This window comes from Gnatocerus cornutus, unplaced genomic scaffold (assembly GCF_029298725.1).
Source record: "Gnatocerus cornutus isolate USDA-ARS CGAHR unplaced genomic scaffold, icGnaCorn1.1 ctg00000115.1, whole genome shotgun sequence".
Classification (NCBI taxonomy): domain Eukaryota; kingdom Metazoa; phylum Arthropoda; class Insecta; order Coleoptera; family Tenebrionidae; genus Gnatocerus; species Gnatocerus cornutus.
The window spans coordinates 281,329-304,314 of record NW_028275455.1 but is presented as its reverse complement, the minus strand read 5'-3'; the positions used below and the strand labels follow the sequence as shown (position 1 = coordinate 304,314).

At 36.5% G+C, this 22,986-nt stretch overlaps 1 protein-coding gene across 1 annotated transcript; it reads right to left on the bottom strand.

Moving 5' to 3' along the window:
• Nucleotides 1-402: 402 nt before the first annotated feature.
• Nucleotides 403-2,599, bottom strand: LOC148165939 (uncharacterized). Its single transcript, XM_088049587.1, has 4 exons — nt 2,544-2,599; nt 2,155-2,491; nt 2,027-2,078; nt 403-506 (listed from the first exon to the last, which is right to left on the bottom strand). Exons 2-4 carry the CDS (start codon nt 2,488-2,490, stop codon nt 403-405), a joined length of 492 nt encoding a protein of 163 aa, XP_087905713.1. The 5' UTR covers nt 2,491; nt 2,544-2,599.
• Between the last annotated feature and the right edge of the window lie 20,387 nt (nt 2,600-22,986).

The following is a 22,986-nucleotide window of genomic DNA, read 5'->3' as shown; positions in this document are numbered from 1 at the left end:
AAAAGATTAAATAAAATAGAAGAACAAATTACGGACAACAATTTGAAAATTAATCAGCATATGGAAAACAATCTTACGACCATTAACTTACTTAAAGAGAAAATTGATTCCATCTCGACTGCTAATCTAGAGTTCTTAAGCAAAAACAAATTGGTTAGTATTGATGATAAAAAATTATTGCACAATTCAAATAATTAAAAAATTTTAAAATCAGCAAATGTGAATCTGTAATAATTAGTGAAAAAATTCTAGATATCTAGTAATACAAAACAGTCGGTAGATTCTACTTATTATTAATAAAAGATTTATATAAAATTAGTTGTTTTCAAATTATTTATCAGATTAGTGGTAAACAATGGTGAAACAGCATTCCAAAGAAAAAGTAGAGCTTGTTAATGAGCTTCACAAACCAATCCAAAGAAAGTTTACTAGACGTCGAACAATTATTAAGGGTTTAGACGATTTATGGCAAGCTGATCTAGGACAAATGAATATGTATGCCTCGTCTAATAAAAATTTTAACTTTATATTGATTGTAATCGATTGTTTTTCGAAATATGTTTGGGCTAAGCCCTTAAAGTCTAAACATGCCGATGAAGTTACAAAAGCATTTGAATCAATATTAAAAGAGAAGAGGCACCCCAAAAATTTACAGACAGATCAAGGTAAAGAATTTTTTAATTCGAAATTCAATGCATTAATGAAGAAATATAAAATAAATCATTACCATACGTTCAGTTCTAAAAAAGCAGCAATTGCCGAACGAGTCATACGAACATTAAAAGACCGTCTTTTTAAATACTTCAGTTTAAACGGTTCATACAAGTGGATTAATGTTCTACCAGAACTTGTATCCACATATAATAATACCATCCATAGTACAATACATGTGAAGCCCGTTAATGTAAACAAAACAAATGAAGATCGTGTTTTAAAATCATCATTTAATGAGATTAAAGTTGCAACAGCCACAAGAAAATTTAAAGTTGGAGACATTGTTAGGATAAGTAAAGCCAAACATATTTTTGATAAAGGTTATACACCTAATTGGACCACAGAATTGTTCAAGGTTGTTAAAATAAATATTACCAATCCTACCACGTACCTTTTAGAAGATATGGAAGAAAAACCTATAATGGGTGCTTTCTACGAAAAAGAATTGCAGAAAACAAAAAATTCGGACATATATCTGGTGGAAAAAGTTTTGAAACGACGTGGAAATAAAGTATTGGTTAAATGGTTAGGGTTTGATAATAACCATAACAGTTGGATTGATAAGAAAAATGTGTTATGACATGTAAACAATCATCGTTTTGATTAGTTTACATCAAGATGTCTGCCGATGAGCAGTGTGATGTTGAAGAAATTCAGTATGATTGCGAATTGATGATTGAAGCTAACCGATTTGAAGAGGAAATCAAAAAAGAAAAACATTTAATTCTCAATATCAGATATGACTTTGAATATTTATCACCGTTCTTTATTGAATGTGGTCTAAGTCCTGCGAGAAATTTTCAACCTGCAATTCGACTTAACAATGAATTCAACAATCTGTCCTTCAATACAATCGAATGGTCTGAATTTGTTAAGGTGCTCACACGATTCATCGATGGCAGTTTAAAGGTCAACACTATCAAATTTTGGGAAAATTTTGTCATCAATCGCAAACCAAAACTCATTCAGCTATCTAAAAATTCAACTAGTTTTGTTTTGATGGATAATGATATTCAACAAATTCTCCAATTAGACACTATTTTGTCGAAAAGACTTGAAATATTACATAAATTAAATTTTTTTAATTATTATTATAAATTGTTAAATAACGTACACAAAATAGCAAATGCTTCTGTTAACTTGTCAATACTAGATATTATTAGAATTATTTGTGACTCTAATGCCTCTATTAAAAATTACTGTATGATGGAATGTATACATTTCTTAAGCGAACGAGTGTTGTGTGATTTTAATAAATATAAAGAACGATTTTAACAAGTGTTTTATTTTATCAACAGATGTGTGCGTCTACCGCAACAGGAAAGGTTGTAAAACTCATATTGATTAGATTGCTTTATTTCTGTCTTACAAGTGTAATTTCATGATTTAGCACTACTAATTTATAATTGTATAATTTTATGCAATAATCATTTTTCAAACACTTTTGTGGTAATGGTCTTCATTTTTTAAGACAATTTCAAACAATGCTGTAGTACCGTACTCACAATTCTTCAATTTTCTTATTCCTCTGTACACTAAACAATATGTGTCTGAAGTAAAGTTTTCCAAGTTGCTGCGTATAACCTCAATACTTCTTTTGGGTAGAAATACTTTAAAATCTTCCAATTCCACTATAGGACACTCACCGTAAAGCCCTTTGTACAAAGACACATTTTTAATAAGGTACTTTACACCAATGGGCAGAGTTGTAAGACCCTTAAATTCCTTTATGGAGTTGGAACTGTTAGTGACAATGTTGATTTGTTTCAAATCCATTCTAAAAGATGTATTACTTAGTATAAAATAATTAAATGAAAATTAACCCATACTTATCGATTCTTGGACTGCACAACACTTGATTTGAATGAAATTGATTGATTTTTTCTTTATATAGACAGCGAAAAACGTCCGGTCTTATCAATGTTTGCGGTTATTCCGAGAAACGCGGAAATCAGACCAAATGACCACACCCAAATAACGAATTATTTTGCATTTTTTTCCGAGAAATTGCAATATTTTTTTTTCCGAGAAATTCCAAAATTTTTTTCCGAGGACCGCACTCAAAACTTTTTTGAAATTTTTGCTCTCTCTAGCACCCTCTATGATTGTCACCCAAACCGTCACCGCCATCTTGATCTGACACAACTGTCAAATTCAAAATTTCCGCCATTCCATAATGACATCTGTCAAAATTCTCGCCGCCAGCTGTCAAATTTCCACCGCCATCTGTCAGATTTTTAAATTTCCCGCCGTTTAGCCGCGCACGCGCAAATTGAACTGTTTATCGGCTCGCGGCGCCTCCAACCGGCTACACATTTCAATTTCCCGCCACCAGCTGTCAAATTCCCACCGCCATCTGTCAAATTTTTAAATCACCCGCCACCTGATTGGCAGATGACCAGCAATACGCCGGAAGAGCCGCCGACACCATCTGTGCGCCTGATTGGTAGATGACCAGCAATACATCACCGGACGGGCGCTCGAGATTACGACTTCCGGTCTAGAACCGGCTTTGTTACACTACTCACGAAATCTACAAAATCATAACTTTTTACCAAGATTCAACGGCTGAATTGCAAGAAAACAGCAGAATTCTGCACGAAATCATCAAAATTCTTACAGAAAACCGCATATTTCGATGCAAAACAACGATTTCTCGCCGATTTTCGTTGTTTTCTGGCTTGAATTCGCAAAGAAGAGCACGAAATCTACAAAATCATCACTTTTTACCAAGATTCTACGGCTGAATTGCAAGAAAACAGCAGAATTCTGCACGAAATCATCAAAATTCTTACAGAAAACCGCATATTTCGATGCAAAACGACGATTTCTCGCCGATTTTCGTTGTTTTCTGGCTTGAATTCGCAAAGAAGAGCACGAAATCTACAAAATCATGACTTTTTACCAAGATTCAACGGCTGAATTGCAAGAAAACAGCAGAATTCTGCACGAAATCATCAAAATTCTTAGAGAAAACTGCAAATTTCGATGCAAAACAACGATTTCTCGCCGATTTTCGTTGTTTTCTGGCTTGAATTCGCAAAGAAGAGCACGAAATCTACAAAATCATCACTTTTTACCAAGATTCTACGGCTGAATTGCAAGAAAACAGCAGAATTCTGCACGAAATCATCAAAATTCTTACAGAAAACCGCATATTTCGATGCAAAACAACGATTTCTCGCCGATTTTCGTTGTTTTCTGGCTTGAATTCGCAAAGAAGAGCACGAAATCTACAAAATCATCACTTTTTACCAAGATTCTACGGCTGAATTGCAAGAAAACAGCAGAATTCTGCACGAAATCATCAAAATTCTTACAGAAAACCGCATATTTCGATGCAAAACGACGATTTCTCGCCGATTTTCGTTGTTTTCTGGCTTGAATTCGCAAAGAAGAGCACGAAATCTACAAAATCATGACTTTTTACCAAGATTCAACGGCTGAATTGCAAGAAAACAGCAGAATTCTGCACGAAATCATCAAAATTCTTAGAGAAAACTGCAAATTTCGATGCAAAACAACGATTTCTCGCCGATTTTCGTTGTTTTCTGGCTTGAATTCGCAAAGAAGAGCACGAAATCTACAAAATCATCACTTTTTACCAAGATTCTACGGCTGAATTGCAAGAAAACAGCAGAATTCTGCACGAAATCATCAAAATTCTTACAGAAAACCGCATATTTCGATGCAAAACGACGATTTCTCGCCGATTTTCGTTATTTTCTGGCATGAATTCGCAAAGAAGAGCACGAAATCTACAAAATCATGACTTTTTACCAAGATTCAACGGCTGAATTGCAAGAAAACAGCAGAATTCTGCACGAAATCATCAAAATTCTTACAGAAAACCGCATATTTCGATGCAAAACGACGATTTCTCGCCGATTTTCGTTGTTTTCTGGCTTGAATTCGCAAAGAAGAGCACGAAATCTACAAAATCATGACTTTTTACCAAGATTCAACGGCTGAATTGCAAGAAAACAGCAGAATTCTGCACGAAATCATCAAAATTCTTAGAGAAAACTGCAAATTTCGATGCAAAACAACGATTTCTCGCCGATTTTCGTTGTTTTCTATCTTATATTCGCCAAGAAGAGCACGAAATCTACAAAATCATGACTTTTTACCTAGATTCAACGGCTGAATTGCAAGAAAACAGCAGAATTCTGCACGAAATCATCAAAATTCTTACAGAAAACCGCATATTTCGATGCAAAACAACGATTTCTCGCCGATTTTCGTTGTTTTCTATCTTGAATTCGCCAAGAAGAGCACGAAATCTATAAAATCATGACTTTTTACCTAGATTCAACGGCTGAATTGCAAGAAAACAGCAGAATTCTGCACGAAATCATCAAAATTCTTACAGAAAACCGCATATTTCGATGCAAAACGACGATTTCTCGCCGATTTTCGTTGTTTTCTCGCTTGAATTCGCAAAGAAGAGCACGAAATCTACAAAATCATGACTTTTTACCAAGATTCAACGGCTGAATTGCAAGAAAACAGCAGAATTCTGCACGAAATCATCAAAATTCTTACAGAAAATCGCATATTTCGATGCAAAACGACGATTTCTCGCCGATTTTCGTTGTTTTCTGGCATGAATTTGTAAAAAAGAGCACGAAATCTACAAAATCATGACTTTTTACCAAGATTCAAGGGCTGAATTGCAAGAAAACAGCAGAATTCTGCACGAAATCATCAAAATTCTTAGAGAAAACCGCATATTTCGATGCAAAACGACGATTTCTCGCTGATTTTCGTTGTTTTCTATCTTGAATTCGCAAAGAAGAGCACGAAATCTACAAAATCATGACTTTTTACCAAGATTCAACGGCTGAATTGCAAGTGAACAGCAGAATTCTGCACGAAATCGTCAAAATTCTTAGAGAAAACCGCATATTTCGATGCAAAACGACGATTTCTCGCCGATTTTCGTTGTTTTCTGGCTTGAATTCGCAAAGAAGGGCACGAAATCTACAAAATCATCACTTTTTACCAAGATTCTACAGCTGAATTGCAAGAAAACAGCAGACTTCTGCACGAAATCATCAAAATTCTTAGAGAAAACCGCATATTTCGATGCAAAACGACGATTTCTCGCCGATTTTCGTTGTTTTCTGGCTTGAATTCGCAAAGAAGAGCACAAAATCTACAAAATCATCACTTTTTACCAAGATTCAACGGCTGAATTGCAAGAAAACAGCAGAATTCTTCACGAAATCATCAAAATTCTTAGAGAAAACCGCATATTTCGATGCAAAACGACGATTTCTCGCCGATTTTCGTTGTTTTCTGGCTTGAATTCGCAAAGAAGAGCACGAAATCTACAAAATCATCACTTTTTACCAAGATTCAACATCTGAATTGCAAGAAAACAGCAGAATTCTGCACGAAATCATCAAAATTCTTACAGAAAACCGCAAATTTCGATGCAAAACGACGATTTCTCGCCGATTTTCGTTGTTTTCTCGCTTGAATTCGCAAAGAAGAGCACGAAATCTACAAAATCATGACTTTTTACCAAGATTCAACGGCTGAATTGCAAGAAAACAGCAGAATTCTGCACGAAATCATCAAAATTCTTAGAGAAAACCGCATATTTCGATGCAAAACGACGATTTCTCGCTGATTTTCGTTGTTTTCTATCTTGAATTCGCAAAGAAGAGCACGAAATCTACAAAATCATGACTTTTTACCAAGATTCAACGGCTGAATTGCAAGTAAACAGCAGAATTCTTAACGAAATCGTCAAAATTCTTAGAGAAAACCGCATATTTCGATGCAAAACGACAATTTCTTGCCGATTTTCGTTGTTTTCTGGCTTGAATTCGCAAAGAAGAGCACGAAATCTACAAAATCATAACTTTTTACCAAGATTCAACGGCTGAATTGCAAGAAAACAGCAGAATTCTGCACGAAATCATCAAAATTCTTACAGAAAACCGCATATTTCGATGCAAAACAACGATTTCTCGCCGATTTTCGTTGTTTTCTGGCTTGAATTCGCAAAGAAGAGCACGAAATCTACAAAATCATCACTTTTTACCAAGATTCTACGGCTGAATTGCAAGAAAACAGCAGAATTCTGCACGAAATCATCAAAATTCTTAGAGAAAACCGCATATTTCGATGCAAAACGACGATTTCTCGCTGATTTTCGTTGTTTTCTATCTTGAATTCGCAAAGAAGAGCACGAAATCTACAAAATCATGACTTTTTACCAAGATTCAACGGCTGAATTGCAAGTAAACAGCAGAATTCTGCAAGAAATCGTCAAAATTTTTAGAGAAAACCGCATATTTCGATGCAAAACGACGATTTCTCGCCGATTTTCGTTGTTTTCTGGCTTGAATTCGCAAAGAAGAGCACGAAATCTACAAAATCATCACTTTTTACCAAGATTCTACAGCTGAATTGCAAGAAAACAGCAGACTTCTGCACGAAATCATCAAAATTCTTAGAGAAAACCGCATATTTCGATGCAAAACGACGATTTCTCGCCGATTTTCGTTGTTTTCTGGCTTGAATTCGCAAAGAAGAGCACAAAATCTACAAAATCATCACTTTTTACCAAGATTCAACGGCTGAATTGCAAGAAAACAGCAGAATTCTTCACGAAATCATCAAAATTCTTAGAGAAAACCGCATATTTCGATGCAAAACGACGATTTCTCGCCGATTTTCGTTGTTTTCTGGCTTGAATTCGCAAAGAAGAGCACGAAATCTACAAAATCATCACTTTTTACCAAGATTCAACATCTGAATTGCAAGAAAACAGCAGAATTCTGCACGAAATCATCAAAATTCTTACAGAAAACCGCAAATTTCGATGCAAAACGACGATTTCTCGCCGATTTTCGTTGTTTTCTCGCTTGAATTCGCAAAGAAGAGCACGAAATCTACAAAATCATGACTTTTTACCAAGATTCAACGGCTGAATTGCAAGAAAACAGCAGAATTCTGCACGAAATCATCAAAATTCTTAGAGAAAACCGCATATTTCGATGCAAAACGACGATTTCTCGCTGATTTTCGTTGTTTTCTATCTTGAATTCGCAAAGAAGAGCACGAAATCTACAAAATCATGACTTTTTACCAAGATTCAACGGCTGAATTGCAAGTAAACAGCAGAATTCTGCACGAAATCGTCAAAATTCTTAGAGAAAACCGCATATTTCGATGCAAAACGACGATTTCTTGCCGATTTTCGTTGTTTTCTGGCTTGAATTCGCAAAGAAGAGCACGAAATCTACAAAATCATAACTTTTTACCAAGATTCAACGGCTGAATTGCAAGAAAACAGCAGAATTCTGCACGAAATCATCAAAATTCTTACAGAAAACCGCATATTTCGATGCAAAACAATGATTTCTCGCCGATTTTCGTTGTTTTCTGGCTTGAATTCGCAAAGAAGAGCACGAAATCTACAAAATCATCACTTTTTACCAAGATTCTACGGCTGAATTGCAAGAAAACAGCAGAATTCTGCACGAAATCATCAAAATTCTTACAGAAAACCGCATATTTCGATGCAAAACGACGATTTCTCGCCGATTTTCGTTGTTTTCTGGCTTGAATTCGCAAAGAAGAGCACGAAATCTACAAAATCATCACTTTTTACCAAGATTCTACGGCTGAATTGCAAGAAAACAGCAGAATTCTGCACGAAATCATCAAAATTCTTACAGAAAACCGCATATTTCGACGCATAACAACGATTTCTCGCCGATTTTCGTTGTTTTCTGGCTTGAGTTCGCAAAGAAGAGCACGAAATCTACAAAATCATAACTTTTTACCAAGATGCAACGGCTGAATTGCAAGAAAACAGCAGAATTCTGCACGAAATCATCAAAATTCTTACAGAAAACCGCATATTTCGATGCAAAACAACGATTTCTCGCCGATTTTCGTTGTTTTCTGGCTTGAATTCGCAAAGAAGGGCACGAAATCCACAAAATCATCAGTTTTTACCAAGATTCTACGGCTGAATTGCAAGAAAACAGCAGAATTCTGCACGAAATCATCAAAATTCTTACAGAAAACCGCATATTTCGATGCAAAACGACGATTTCTCGCCGATTTTCGTTGTTTTCTGGCTTGAATTCGCAAAGAAGAGCACGAAATCTACAAAATCATCACTTTTTACCAAGATTCAACAGCTGAATTGCAAGAAAACAGCAAAATTCTGCACGAAATCATCAAAATTCTTAGAGAAAACCGCATATTTCGATGCAAAACGACGATTTCTCGCCGATTTTCGTGGTTTTCTGGCTTGAATTCGCAAAGAAGAGCACGAAATCTACAAAATCATGACTTTTTACCAAGATTCAACGGCTGAATTGCAAGAAAACAGCAGAATTTTGCACGAAATCATCAAAATTCTTACAGAAAACCGCATATTTCGATGCAAAACGATTATTTCTCGCCGATTTTCGTTGTTTTCTGGCTTGAATTCGCAAAGAAGAGCACGAAATCTACAAAATCATGACTTTTTACCAAGATTCAACGACTGAATTGCAAGAAAACAGCAGAATTCTGCACGAAATCATCAAAATTCTTACAGAAAACCGCATATTTCGATGCAAAACGACGATTTCTCGCCGATTTTCGTTGTTTTCTGGCTTGAATTCGCAAAGAAGAGCACGAAATCTACAAAATCATGACTTTTTACCAAGATTCAACGGCTGAATTGCAAGAAAACCGCAGAATTCTGCACGAAATCATCAAAATTCTTACAGAAAACCGCATTTTTCGATGCAAATCGACGATTTCTCGCCGATTTTCGTTGTTTTCTGGCTTGAATTCGCAAAGAAGAGCACGAAATCTACAAAATCATGACTTTTTACCAAGATTCAACGGCTGAATTGCAAGAAAACAGCAGAATTCTGCACGAAATCATCAAAATTCTTAGAGAAAACCGCATATTTCGATGCAAAACGACGATTTCTCGCCGATTTTCGTTGTTTTCTGGCTTGAATTCGCAAAGAAGAGCACAAAATCTACAAAATCATCACTTTTTACCAAGATTCAACGGCTGAATTGCAAGAAAACAGCAGAATTCTTCACGAAATCATCAAAATTCTTAGAGAAAACCGCATATTTCGATGCAAAACGACGATTTCTCGCCGATTTTCGTTGTTTTCTGGCTTGAATTCGCAAAGAAGAGCACGAAATCTACAAAATCATCACTTTTTACCAAGATTCAACATCTGAATTGCAAGAAAACAGCAGAATTCTGCACGAAATCATCAAAATTCTTACAGAAAACCGCAAATTTCGATGCAAAACGACGATTTCTCGCCGATTTTCGTTGTTTTCTCGCTTGAATTCGCAAAGAAGAGCACGAAATCTACAAAATCATGACTTTTTACCAAGATTCAACGGCTGAATTGCAAGAAAACAGCAGAATTCTGCACGAAATCATCAAAATTCTTAGAGAAAACCGCATATTTCGATGCAAAACGACGATTTCTCGCTGATTTTCGTTGTTTTCTATCTTGAATTCGCAAAGAAGAGCACGAAATCTACAAAATCATGACTTTTTACCAAGATTCAACGGCTGAATTGCAAGTAAACAGCAGAATTCTGCACGAAATCGTCAAAATTCTTAGAGAAAACCGCATATTTCGATGCAAAACGACGATTTCTTGCCGATTTTCGTTGTTTTCTGGCTTGAATTCGCAAAGAAGAGCACGAAATCTACAAAATCATAACTTTTTACCAAGATTCAACGGCTGAATTGCAAGAAAACAGCAGAATTCTGCACGAAATCATCAAAATTCTTACAGAAAACCGCATATTTCGATGCAAAACAACGATTTCTCGCCGATTTTCGTTGTTTTCTGGCTTGAATTCGCAAAGAAGAGCACGAAATCTACAAAATCATCACTTTTTACCAAGATTCTACGGCTGAATTGCAAGAAAACAGCAGAATTCTGCACGAAATCATCAAAATTCTTAGAGAAAACCGCATATTTCGATGCAAAACGACGATTTCTCGCTGATTTTCGTTGTTTTCTATCTTGAATTCGCAAAGAAGAGCACGAAATCTACAAAATCATGACTTTTTACCAAGATTCAACGGCTGAATTGCAAGTAAACAGCAGAATTCTGCAAGAAATCGTCAAAATTCTTAGAGAAAACCGCATATTTCGATGCAAAACGACGATTTCTCGCCGATTTTCGTTGTTTTCTGGCTTGAATTCGCAAAGAAGAGCACGAAATCTACAAAATCATCACTTTTTACCAAGATTCTACAGCTGAATTGCAAGAAAACAGCAGACTTCTGCACGAAATCATCAAAATTCTTAGAGAAAACCGCATATTTCGATGCAAAACGACGATTTCTCGCCGATTTTCGTTGTTTTCTGGCTTGAATTCGCAAAGAAGAGCACAAAATCTACAAAATCATCACTTTTTACCAAGATTCAACGGCTGAATTGCAAGAAAACAGCAGAATTCTTCACGAAATCATCAAAATTCTTAGAGAAAACCGCATATTTCGATGCAAAACGACGATTTCTCGCCGATTTTCGTTGTTTTCTGGCTTGAATTCGCAAAGAAGAGCACGAAATCTACAAAATCATCACTTTTTACCAAGATTCAACATCTGAATTGCAAGAAAACAGCAGAATTCTGCACGAAATCATCAAAATTCTTACAGAAAACCGCAAATTTCGATGCAAAACGACGATTTCTCGCCGATTTTCGTTGTTTTCTCGCTTGAATTCGCAAAGAAGAGCACGAAATCTACAAAATCATGACTTTTTACCAAGATTCAACGGCTGAATTGCAAGAAGACAGCAGAATTCTGCACGAAATCATCAAAATTCTTACAGAAAACCGCATATTTCGATGCAAAACGACGATTTCTCGCCGATTTTCGTTGTTTTCTGGCTTGAATTCGCAAAGAAGAGCACGAAATCTACAAAATCATCACTTTTTACCAAGATTCTACGGCTGAATTGCAAGAAAACAGCAGAATTCTGCACGAAATCATCAAAATTCTTACAGAAAACCGCATATTTCGACGCATAACAACGATTTCTCGCCGATTTTCGTTGTTTTCTGGCTTGAGTTCGCAAAGAAGAGCACGAAATCTACAAAATCATGACTTTTTACCAAGATTCAACGGCTGAATTGCAAGAAAACAGCAGAATTCTGCACGAAATCATCAAAATTCTTAGAGAAAACCGCATATTTCGATGCAAAACGACGATTTCTCGCTGATTTTCGTTGTTTTCTATCTTGAATTCGCAAAGAAGAGCACGAAATCTACAAAATCATGACTTTTTACCAAGATTCAACGGCTGAATTGCAAGTAAACAGCAGAATTCTGCACGAAATCGTCAAAATTCTTAGAGAAAACCGCATATTTCGATGCAAAACGACGATTTCTTGCCGATTTTCGTTGTTTTCTGGCTTGAATTCGCAAAGAAGAGCACGAAATCTACAAAATCATAACTTTTTACCAAGATTCAACGGCTGAATTGCAAGAAAACAGCAGAATTCTGCACGAAATCATCAAAATTCTTACAGAAAACCGCATATTTCGATGCAAAACAACGATTTCTCGCCGATTTTCGTTGTTTTCTGGCTTGAATTCGCAAAGAAGAGCACGAAATCTACAAAATCATCACTTTTTACCAAGATTCTACGGCTGAATTGCAAGAAAACAGCAGAATTCTGCACGAAATCATCAAAATTCTTAGAGAAAACCGCATATTTCGATGCAAAACGACGATTTCTCGCTGATTTTCGTTGTTTTCTATCTTGAATTCGCAAAGAAGAGCACGAAATCTACAAAATCATGACTTTTTACCAAGATTCAACGGCTGAATTGCAAGTAAACAGCAGAATTCTGCAAGAAATCGTCAAAATTCTTAGAGAAAACCGCATATTTCGATGCAAAACGACGATTTCTCGCCGATTTTCGTTGTTTTCTGGCTTGAATTCGCAAAGAAGAGCACGAAATCTACAAAATCATCACTTTTTACCAAGATTCTACAGCTGAATTGCAAGAAAACAGCAGACTTCTGCACGAAATCATCAAAATTCTTAGAGAAAACCGCATATTTCGATGCAAAACGACGATTTCTCGCCGATTTTCGTTGTTTTCTGGCTTGAATTCGCAAAGAAGAGCACAAAATCTACAAAATCATCACTTTTTACCAAGATTCAACGGCTGAATTGCAAGAAAACAGCAGAATTCTTCACGAAATCATCAAAATTCTTAGAGAAAACCGCATATTTCGATGCAAAACGACGATTTCTCGCCGATTTTCGTTGTTTTCTGGCTTGAATTTGCAAAGAAGAGCACGAAATCTACAAAATCATCACTTTTTACCAAGATTCAACATCTGAATTGCAAGAAAACAGCAGAATTCTGCACGAAATCATCAAAATTCTTACAGAAAACCGCAAATTTCGATGCAAAACGACGATTTCTCGCCGATTTTCGTTGTTTTCTCGCTTGAATTCGCAAAGAAGAGCACGAAATCTACAAAATCATGACTTTTTACCAAGATTCAACGGCTGAATTGCAAGAAGACAGCAGAATTCTGCACGAAATCATCAAAATTCTTAGAGAAAAGCGCATATTTCGATGCAAAACGACGATTTCTTGCCGATTTTCGTTGTTTTCTGGCTTGAATTCGCAAAGAAGAGCACGAAATCTACAAAATCATAACTTTTTACCAAGATTCAACGGCTGAATTGCAAGAAAACCGCAGAATTCTGCACGAAATCATCAAAATTCTTACAGAAAACCGCATATTTCGATGCAAAACAACGATTTCTCGCCGATTTTCGTTGTTTTCTGGCTTGAATTCGCAAAGAAGAGCACGAAATCTACAAAATCATCACTTTTTACCAAGATTCTACGGCTGAATTGCAAGAAAACAGCAGAATTCTGCACGAAATCATCAAAATTCTTACAGAAAACCGCATATTTCGATGCAAAACGACGATTTCTCGCCGATTTTCGTTGTTTTCTGGCTTGAATTCGCAAAGAAGAGCACGAAATCTACAAAATCATCACTTTTTACCAAGATTCTACGGCTGAATTGCAAGAAAACAGCAGAATTCTGCACGAAATCATCAAAATTCTTACAGAAAACCGCATATTTCGACGCATAACAACGATTTCTCGCCGATTTTCGTTGTTTTCTGGCTTGAGTTCGCAAAGAAGAGCACGAAATCTACAAAATCATAACTTTTTACCAAGATGCAACGGCTGAATTGCAAGAAAACAGCAGAATTCTGCACGAAATCATCAAAATTCTTACAGAAAACCGCATATTTCGATGCAAAACAACGATTTCTCGCCGATTTTCGTTGTTTTCTGGCTTGAATTCGCAAAGAAGGGCACGAAATCCACAAAATCATCAGTTTTTACCAAGATTCTACGGCTGAATTGCAAGAAAACAGCAGAATTCTGCACGAAATCATCAAAATTCTTACAGAAAACCGCATATTTCGATGCAAAACGACGATTTCTCGCCGATTTTCGTTGTTTTCTGGCTTGAATTCGCAAAGAAGAGCACGAAATCTACAAAATCATCACTTTTTACCAAGATTCAACGGCTGAATTGCAAGAAAACAGCAAAATTCTGCACGAAATCATCAAAATTCTTAGAGAAAACCGCATATTTCGATGCAAAACGACGATTTCTCGCCGATTTTCGTGGTTTTCTGGCTTGAATTCGCAAAGAAGAGCACGAAATCTACAAAATCATGACTTTTTACCAAGATTCAACGGCTGAATTGCAAGAAAACAGCAGAATTTTGCACGAAATCATCAAAATTCTTACAGAAAACCGCATATTTCGATGCAAAACGATTATTTCTCGCCGATTTTCGTTGTTTTCTGGCTTGAATTCGCAAAGAAGAGCACGAAATCTACAAAATCATGACTTTTTACCAAGATTCAACGACTGAATTGCAAGAAAACAGCAGAATTCTGCACGAAATCATCAAAATTCTTACAGAAAACCGCATATTTCGATGCAAAACAACGATTTCTCGCCGATTTTCGTTGTTTTCTGGCTTGAATTCGCAAAGAAGAGCACGAAATCTACAAAATCATCACTTTTTACCAAGATTCTACGGCTGAATTGCAAGAAAACAGCAGAATTCTGCACGAAATCATCAAAATTCTTACAGAAAACCGCATATTTCGATGCAAAACGACGATTTCTCGCCGATTTTCGTTGTTTTCTGGCTTGAATTCGCAAAGAAGAGCACGAAATCTACAAAATCATCACTTTTTACCAAGATTCTACGGCTGAATTGCAAGAAAACAGCAGAATTCTGCACGAAATCATCAAAATTCTTACAGAAAACCGCATATTTCGACGCATAACAACGATTTCTCGCCGATTTTCGTTGTTTTCTGGCTTGAGTTCGCAAAGAAGAGCACGAAATCTACAAAATCATAACTTTTTACCAAGATGCAACGGCTGAATTGCAAGAAAACAGCAGAATTCTGCACGAAATCATCAAAATTCTTACAGAAAACCGCATATTTCGATGCAAAACAACGATTTCTCGCCGATTTTCGTTGTTTTCTGGCTTGAATTCGCAAAGAAGGGCACGAAATCCACAAAATCATCAGTTTTTACCAAGATTCTACGGCTGAATTGCAAGAAAACAGCAGAATTCTGCACGAAATCATCAAAATTCTTACAGAAAACCGCATATTTCGATGCAAAACGACGATTTCTCGCCGATTTTCGTTGTTTTCTGGCTTGAATTCGCAAAGAAGAGCACGAAATCTACAAAATCATCACTTTTTTACCAAGATTCAACGGCTGAATTGCAAGAAAACAGCAAAATTCTGCACGAAATCATCAAAATTCTTAGAGAAAACCGCATATTTCGATGCAAAACGACGATTTCTCGCCGATTTTCGTGGTTTTCTGGCTTGAATTCGCAAAGAAGAGCACGAAATCTACAAAATCATGACTTTTTACCAAGATTCAACGGCTGAATTGCAAGAAAACAGCAGAATTTTGCACGAAATCATCAAAATTCTTACAGAAAACCGCATATTTCGATGCAAAACGATTATTTCTCGCCGATTTTCGTTGTTTTCTGGCTTGAATTCGCAAAGAAGAGCACGAAATCTACAAAATCATGACTTTTTACCAAGATTCAACGACTGAATTGCAAGAAAACAGCAGAATTCTGCACGAAATCATCAAAATTCTTACAGAAAACCGCATATTTCGATGCAAAACAACGATTTCTCGCCGATTTTCGTTGTTTTCTGGCTTGAATTCGCAAAGAAGAGCACGAAATCTACAAAATCATCACTTTTTACCAAGATTCTACGGCTGAATTGCAAGAAAACAGCAGAATTCTGCACGAAATCATCAAAATTCTTACAGAAAACCGCATATTTCGATGCAAAACGACGATTTCTCGCCGATTTTCGTTGTTTTCTGGCTTGAATTCGCAAAGAAGAGCACGAAATCTACAAAATCATCACTTTTTACCAAGATTCAACGACTGAATTGCAAGAAAACAGCAGAATTCTGCACGAAATCATCAAAATTCTTACAGAAAACCGCATATTTCGATGCAAAACGACGATTTCTCGCCGATTTTCGTTGTTTTCTGGCTTGAATTCGCAAAGAAGAGCACGAAATCTACAAAATCATGACTTTTTACCAAGATTCAACGGCTGAATTGCAAGAAAACCGCAGAATTCTGCACGAAATCATCAAAATTCTTACAGAAAACCGCATTTTTCGATGCAAATCGACGATTTCTCGCCGATTTTCGTTGTTTTCTGGCTTGAATTCGAAAGAAGAGCACGAAATCTACAATATCATGACTTTTTACCAAGATTCAACGGCTGAATTGCAAGAAAACAGCAGAATTCTGCACGAAATCATCAAAATTCTTACAGAAAACCGCATATTTCGATGCAAAACGACGATTCCTCGGCGATTTTCGTTGTTTTCTGGCATGAATTTGCAAAGAAGAGCACGAAATCTACAAAATCATGACTTTTTACCAAGATTCAACAGCTGAATTGCAAGAAAACAGCAGAATTCTGCACGAAATCATCAAAATTCTTACAGAAAACCGCATTTTTCGATGCAAATCGACGATTTCTCGCCGATTTTCGTTGTTTTCTGTCTTGAATTCGCAAAGAAGAGCACGAAATCTACAAAATCATGACTTTTTACCAAGATTCAACGGCTGAATTCCAAGTAAACAGCAGAATTCTGCACGAAATCGTCAAAATTCTTACAGAAAACCGCATATTTCGATGCAAAACGACGATTTCTCGCCGATTTTCGTTGTTTTCTGGCTTGAATTCGCAAAGAAGAGCACGAAATCTACAAAATCATGACTTTTTACCAAGATTCAACGGCTGAATTGCAAGAAAACCGCAGAATTCTGCACGAAATCATCAAAATTCTTACAGAAAACCGCATTTTTCGATGCAAATCGACGATTTCTCGCCGATTTTCGTTGTTTTCTGGCTTGAATTCGCAAAGAAGAGCACGAAATCTACAAAATCATGACTTTTTACCAAGATTCAACGGCTGAATTGCAAGAAAACAGCAGAATTCTGCACGAAATCATCAAAATTCTTAGAGAAAACCGCATATTTCGATGCAAAACGACGATTTCTCGCTGATTTTCGTTGTTTTCTATCTTGAATTCGCAAAGAAGAGCACGAAGAAATCATCAAAATTCTTAGAGAAAACCGCATATTTCGATGCAAAACAACGATTTCTTGCCGATTTTCGTTGTTTTCTGGCTTGAATTCGCAAAGAAGAGCACGAAATCTACAAAATCATCACTTTTTACCAAGATTCTACGGCTGAATTGCAAGAAAACAGCAGAATTCTGCACGAAATCATCAAAATTCTTACAGAAAACCGCATATTTCGATGCAAAACGACGATTTTTCGCCGATTTTCGTTGTTTTCTGGCATGAATTTGCAAAGAAGAGCACGAAATCTACAAAATTATGACTTTTTACCAAGATTCAACGGCTGAATTGCAAGAAAACAGCAGAATTCTGCACGAAATCATCAAAATTCTTAGAGAAAACCGCATATTTCGATGCAAAACGACGTTTTCTCGCTGATTTTCGTTGTTTTCTATCTTGAATTCGCAAAGAAGAGCACGAAATCTACAAAATCATGACGTTTTACCAAGATTCAACGGCTGAATTGCAAGAAAACAGCAGAATTCTGCACGAAATCATCAAAATTCTTACAGAAAACCGCATATTTCGATGCAAAACAACGATTTCTCGCCGATTTTCGTTGTTTTCTGGCTTGAATTCGCAAAGAAGAGCACGAAATCTACAAAATCATGACTTTTTACCAAGATTTAACGGCTGAATTGCAAGAAAACAGCAGAATTCTGCACGAAATCATCAAAATTCTTAGAGAAAACCGCATATTTCGATGCAAAACGACGATTTCTCGCCGATTTTCGTTGTTTTCTGGCTTGAATTTGCAAAGAAGAGCACGAAATCTACAAAATCATCACTTTTTACCAAGATTCAACGGCTGAATTGCAAGAAAACAGCAGAATTCTGCACGAAATCATCAAAATTCTTACAGAAAACCGCATATTTCGTTGCAAAACCACGATTTCTCGCCGATTTTCGTTGTTTTCTGGCATGAATTTGCGAGGAAGAGCACGAAATCTACAAAATCATGACTTTTTACTAAGATTCAACGGCTGAATTGCAAGAAAACAGCAGAATTCTGCACGAAATCATCAAAATTCTTAGAGAAAACCGCATATTTCGATACAAAACGACGATTTCTCGCTGATTTTCGTTGTTTTCTATCTTGAATTCGCAAAGGAGAGCACGAAATCTACAAAATCATGACTTTTTACCAAGATTCAACGGCTGAATTGCAAGAAAACAGCAGAATTCTGCACGAAATCGTCAAAATTCTTAGAGAAAACCGCATATTTCGATGCAAAACGACGATTTCTCGCCGATTTTCGTTGTTTTCTGGCTTGAATTCGCAAAGAAGAGCACGAAATCTACAAAATCATCACTTTTTACCAAGATTCAACGGCTGAATGGAAGAAAACAGCAGAATTCTGCACGAAATCATCAAAATTCTTAGAGAAAACCGCATATTTCGATGCAAAACGACGATTTCTCGCCGATTTTCGTTGTTTTCTGGCTTGAATTCGCAAAGAAGAGCACGAAATCTACAAAATCTTCACTTTTTACCAAGATTCAACGGCTGAATTGCAAGAAAACAGCAGAATTCTGCACGAAATCATCAAAATTCTTAGAGAAAACCGCATATTTCGATGCAAAACGACGATTTCTCGCCGATTTTCGTTGTTTTCTGGCTTGAATTCGCAAAGAAGAGCACGAAATCTACAAAATCTTCACTTTTTACCAAGATTCAACGGCTGAATTGCAAGAAAACAGCAGAATTCTGCACGAAATCATCAAAATTCTTAGAGAAAACCGCATATTTCGATGCAAAACGACGACTTCTCGCTGATTTTCGTTGTTTTCTAACTTGAATTCGCAAAGAAGAGCACGGAATCTACAAAATCATGACTTTTTACCAAGATTCAACGGCTGAATTGCAAGAAAACAGCAGAATTCTGCACGAAATCATCAAAATTCTTACAGAAAACCGCATATTTCGATGCAAAACGACGATTTCTCGCCGATTTTCGTTGTTTTCTGGCTTGAGTTCGCAAAGAAGAGCACGAAATCTACAAAATCATGACTTTTTACCAAGATTCTACGGCTGAATTGCAAGAAAACAGCAGAATTCTGCACGAAATCATCAAAATTCTTACAGAAAACCGCATATTTCGATGCAAAACGACGATTTCTCGCCGATTTTCGTTGTTTTCTGGCTTGAATTCGCAAAGAAGAGCACGAAATCTACAAAATCATCACTTTTTACCAAGATTCAACGACTGAATTGCAAGAAAACAGCAGAATTCTGCACGAAATCATCAAAATTCTTACAGAAAACCGCATATTTCGATGCAAAACGACGATTTCTCGCCGATTTTCGTTGTTTTCTGGCTTGAATTCGCAAAGAAGAGCACGAAATCTACAAAATCATGACTTTTTACCAAGATTCAACGGCTGAATTGCAAGAAAACCGCAGAATTCTGCACGAAATCATCAAAATTCTTACAGAAAACCGCATTTTTCGATGCAAATCGACGATTTCTCGCCGATTTTCGTTGTTTTCTGGCTTGAATTCGCAAAGAAGAGCACGAAATCTACAATATCATGACTTTTTACCAAGATTCAACGGCTGAATTGCAAGAAAACAGCAGAATTCTGCACGAAATCATCAAAATTCTTACAGAAAACCGCATATTTCGATGCAAAACGACGATTCCTCGGCGATTTTCGTTGTTTTCTGGCATGAATTTGCAAAGAAGAGCACGAAATCTACAAAATCATGACTTTTTACCAAGATTCAACAGCTGAATTGCAAGAAAACAGCAGAATTCTGCACGAAATCATCAAAATTCTTACAGAAAACCGCATTTTTCGATGCAAATCGACGATTTCTCGCCGATTTTCGTTGTTTTCTGTCTTGAATTCGCAAAGAAGAGCACGAAATCTACAAAATCATGACTTTTTACCAAGATTCAACGGCTGAATTCCAAGTAAACAGCAGAATTCTGCACGAAATCGTCAAAATTCTTACAGAAAACCGCATATTTCGATGCAAAACGACGATTTCTCGCCGATTTTCGTTGTTTTCTGGCTTGAATTCGCAAAGAAGAGCACGAAATCTACAAAATCATGACTTTTTACCAAGATTCAACGGCTGAATTGCAAGAAAACCGCAGAATTCTGCACGAAATCATCAAAATTCTTACAGAAAACCGCATTTTTCGATGCAAATCGACGATTTCTCGCCGATTTTCGTTGTTTTCTGGCTTGAATTCGCAAAGAAGAGCACGAAATCTACAAAATCATGACTTTTTACCAAGATTCAACGGCTGAATTGCAAGAAAACAGCAGAATTCTGCACGAAATCATCAAAATTCTTAGAGAAAACCGCATATTTCGATGCAAAACGACGATTTCTCGCTGATTTTCGTTGTTTTCTATCTTGAATTCGCAAAGAAGAGCACGAAGAAATCATCAAAATTCTTAGAGAAAACCGCATATTTCGATGCAAAACAACGATTTCTTGCCGATTTTCGTTGTTTTCTGGCTTGAATTCGCAAAGAAGAGCACGAAATCTACAAAATCATCACTTTTTACCAAGATTCTACGGCTGAATTGCAAGAAAACAGCAGAATTCTGCACGAAATCATCAAAATTCTTACAGAAAACCGCATATTTCGATGCAAAACGACGATTTTTCGCCGATTTTCGTTGTTTTCTGGCATGAATTTGCAAAGAAGAGCACGAAATCTACAAAATTATGACTTTTTACCAAGATTCAACGGCTGAATTGCAAGAAAACAGCAGAATTCTGCACGAAATCATCAAAATTCTTAGAGAAAACCGCATATTTCGATGCAAAACGACGTTTTCTCGCTGATTTTCGTTGTTTTCTATCTTGAATTCGCAAAGAAGAGCACGAAATCTACAAAATCATGACGTTTTACCAAGATTCAACGGCTGAATTGCAAGAAAACAGCAGAATTCGGCACGAAATCATCAAAATTCTTACAGAAAACCGCATATTTCGATGCAAAACAACGATTTCTCGCCGATTTTCGTTGTTTTCTGGCTTGAATTCGCAAAGAAGAGCACGAAATCTACAAAATCATGACTTTTTACCAAGATTTAACGGCTGAATTGCAAGAAAACAGCAGAATTCTGCACGAAATCATCAAAATTCTTAGAGAAAACCGCATATTTCGATGCAAAACGACGATTTCTCGCCGATTTTCGTTGTTTTCTGGCTTGAATTTGCAAAGAAGAGCACGAAATCTACAAAATCATCACTTTTTACCAAGATTCAACGGCTGAATTGCAAGAAAACAGCAGAATTCTGCACGAAATCATCAAAATTCTTACAGAAAACCGCATATTTCGTTGCAAAACCACGATTTCTCGCCGATTTTCGTTGTTTTCTGGCATGAATTTGCGAGGAAGAGCACGAAATCTACAAAATCATGACTTTTTACTAAGATTCAACGGCTGAATTGCAAGAAAACAGCAGAATTCTGCACGAAATCATCAAAATTCTTAGAGAAAACCGCATATTTCGATACAAAACGACGATTTCTCGCTGATTTTCGTTGTTTTCTATCTTGAATTCGCAAAGGAGAGCACGAAATCTACAAAATCATGACTTTTTACCAAGATTCAACGGCTGAATTGCAAGAAAACAGCAGAATTCTGCACGAAATCGTCAAAATTCTTAGAGAAAACCGCATATTTCGATGCAAAACGACGATTTCTCGCCGATTTTCGTTGTTTTCTGGCTTGAATTCGCAAAGAAGAGCACGAAATCTACAAAATCATCACTTTTTACCAAGATTCAACGGCTGAATGGAAGAAAACAGCAGAATTCTGCACGAAATCATCAAAATTCTTAGAGAAAACCGCATATTTCGATGCAAAACGACGATTTCTCGCCGATTTTCGTTGTTTTCTGGCTTGAATTCGCAAAGAAGAGCACGAAATCTACAAAATCTTCACTTTTTACCAAGATTCAACGGCTGAATTGCAAGAAAACAGCAGAATTCTGCACGAAATCATCAAAATTCTTAGAGAAAACCGCATATTTCGATGCAAAACGACGATTTCTCGCCGATTTTCGTTGTTTTCTGGCTTGAATTCGCAAAGAAGAGCACGAAATCTACAAAATCTTCACTTTTTACCAAGATTCAACGGCTGAATTGCAAGAAAACAGCAGAATTCTGCACGAAATCATCAAAATTCTTAGAGAAAACCGCATATTTCGATGCAAAACGACGACTTCTCGCTGATTTTCGTTGTTTTCTAACTTGAATTCGCAAAGAAGAGCACGGAATCTACAAAATCATGACTTTTTACCAAGATTCAACGGCTGAATTGCAAGAAAACAGCAGAATTCTGCACGAAATCATCAAAATTCTTACAGAAAACCGCATATTTCGATGCAAAACGACGATTTCTCGCCGATTTTCGTTGTTTTCTGGCTTGAGTTCGCAAAGAAGAGCACGAAATCTACAAAATCATGACTTTTTACCAAGATTCAACGGCTGAATTGCAAGAAAACAGCAGAATTCTGCACGAAATCATCAAAATTCTTACAGAAAACCGCATATTTC

Excerpts from the sequence above, each read along its gene's own strand:
- LOC148165939 (XM_088049587.1), bottom strand. The coding sequence starts at position 2,490 with ATGGATTTGAAACAAATCAACATTGTCACTAACAGTTCCAACTCCATA. Across the intron at positions 2,079-2,154 it reads AAGACCATTACCACAAAAGT|ACAGAAATAAAGCAATCTAA; the intron begins GTTTGAAAAATG and ends TACACTTGTAAG. Across the intron at positions 507-2,026 it reads TTACAACCTTTCCTGTTGCG|ACGAGGCATACATATTCATT; the intron begins GTAGACGCACAC and ends AATTTTTATTAG.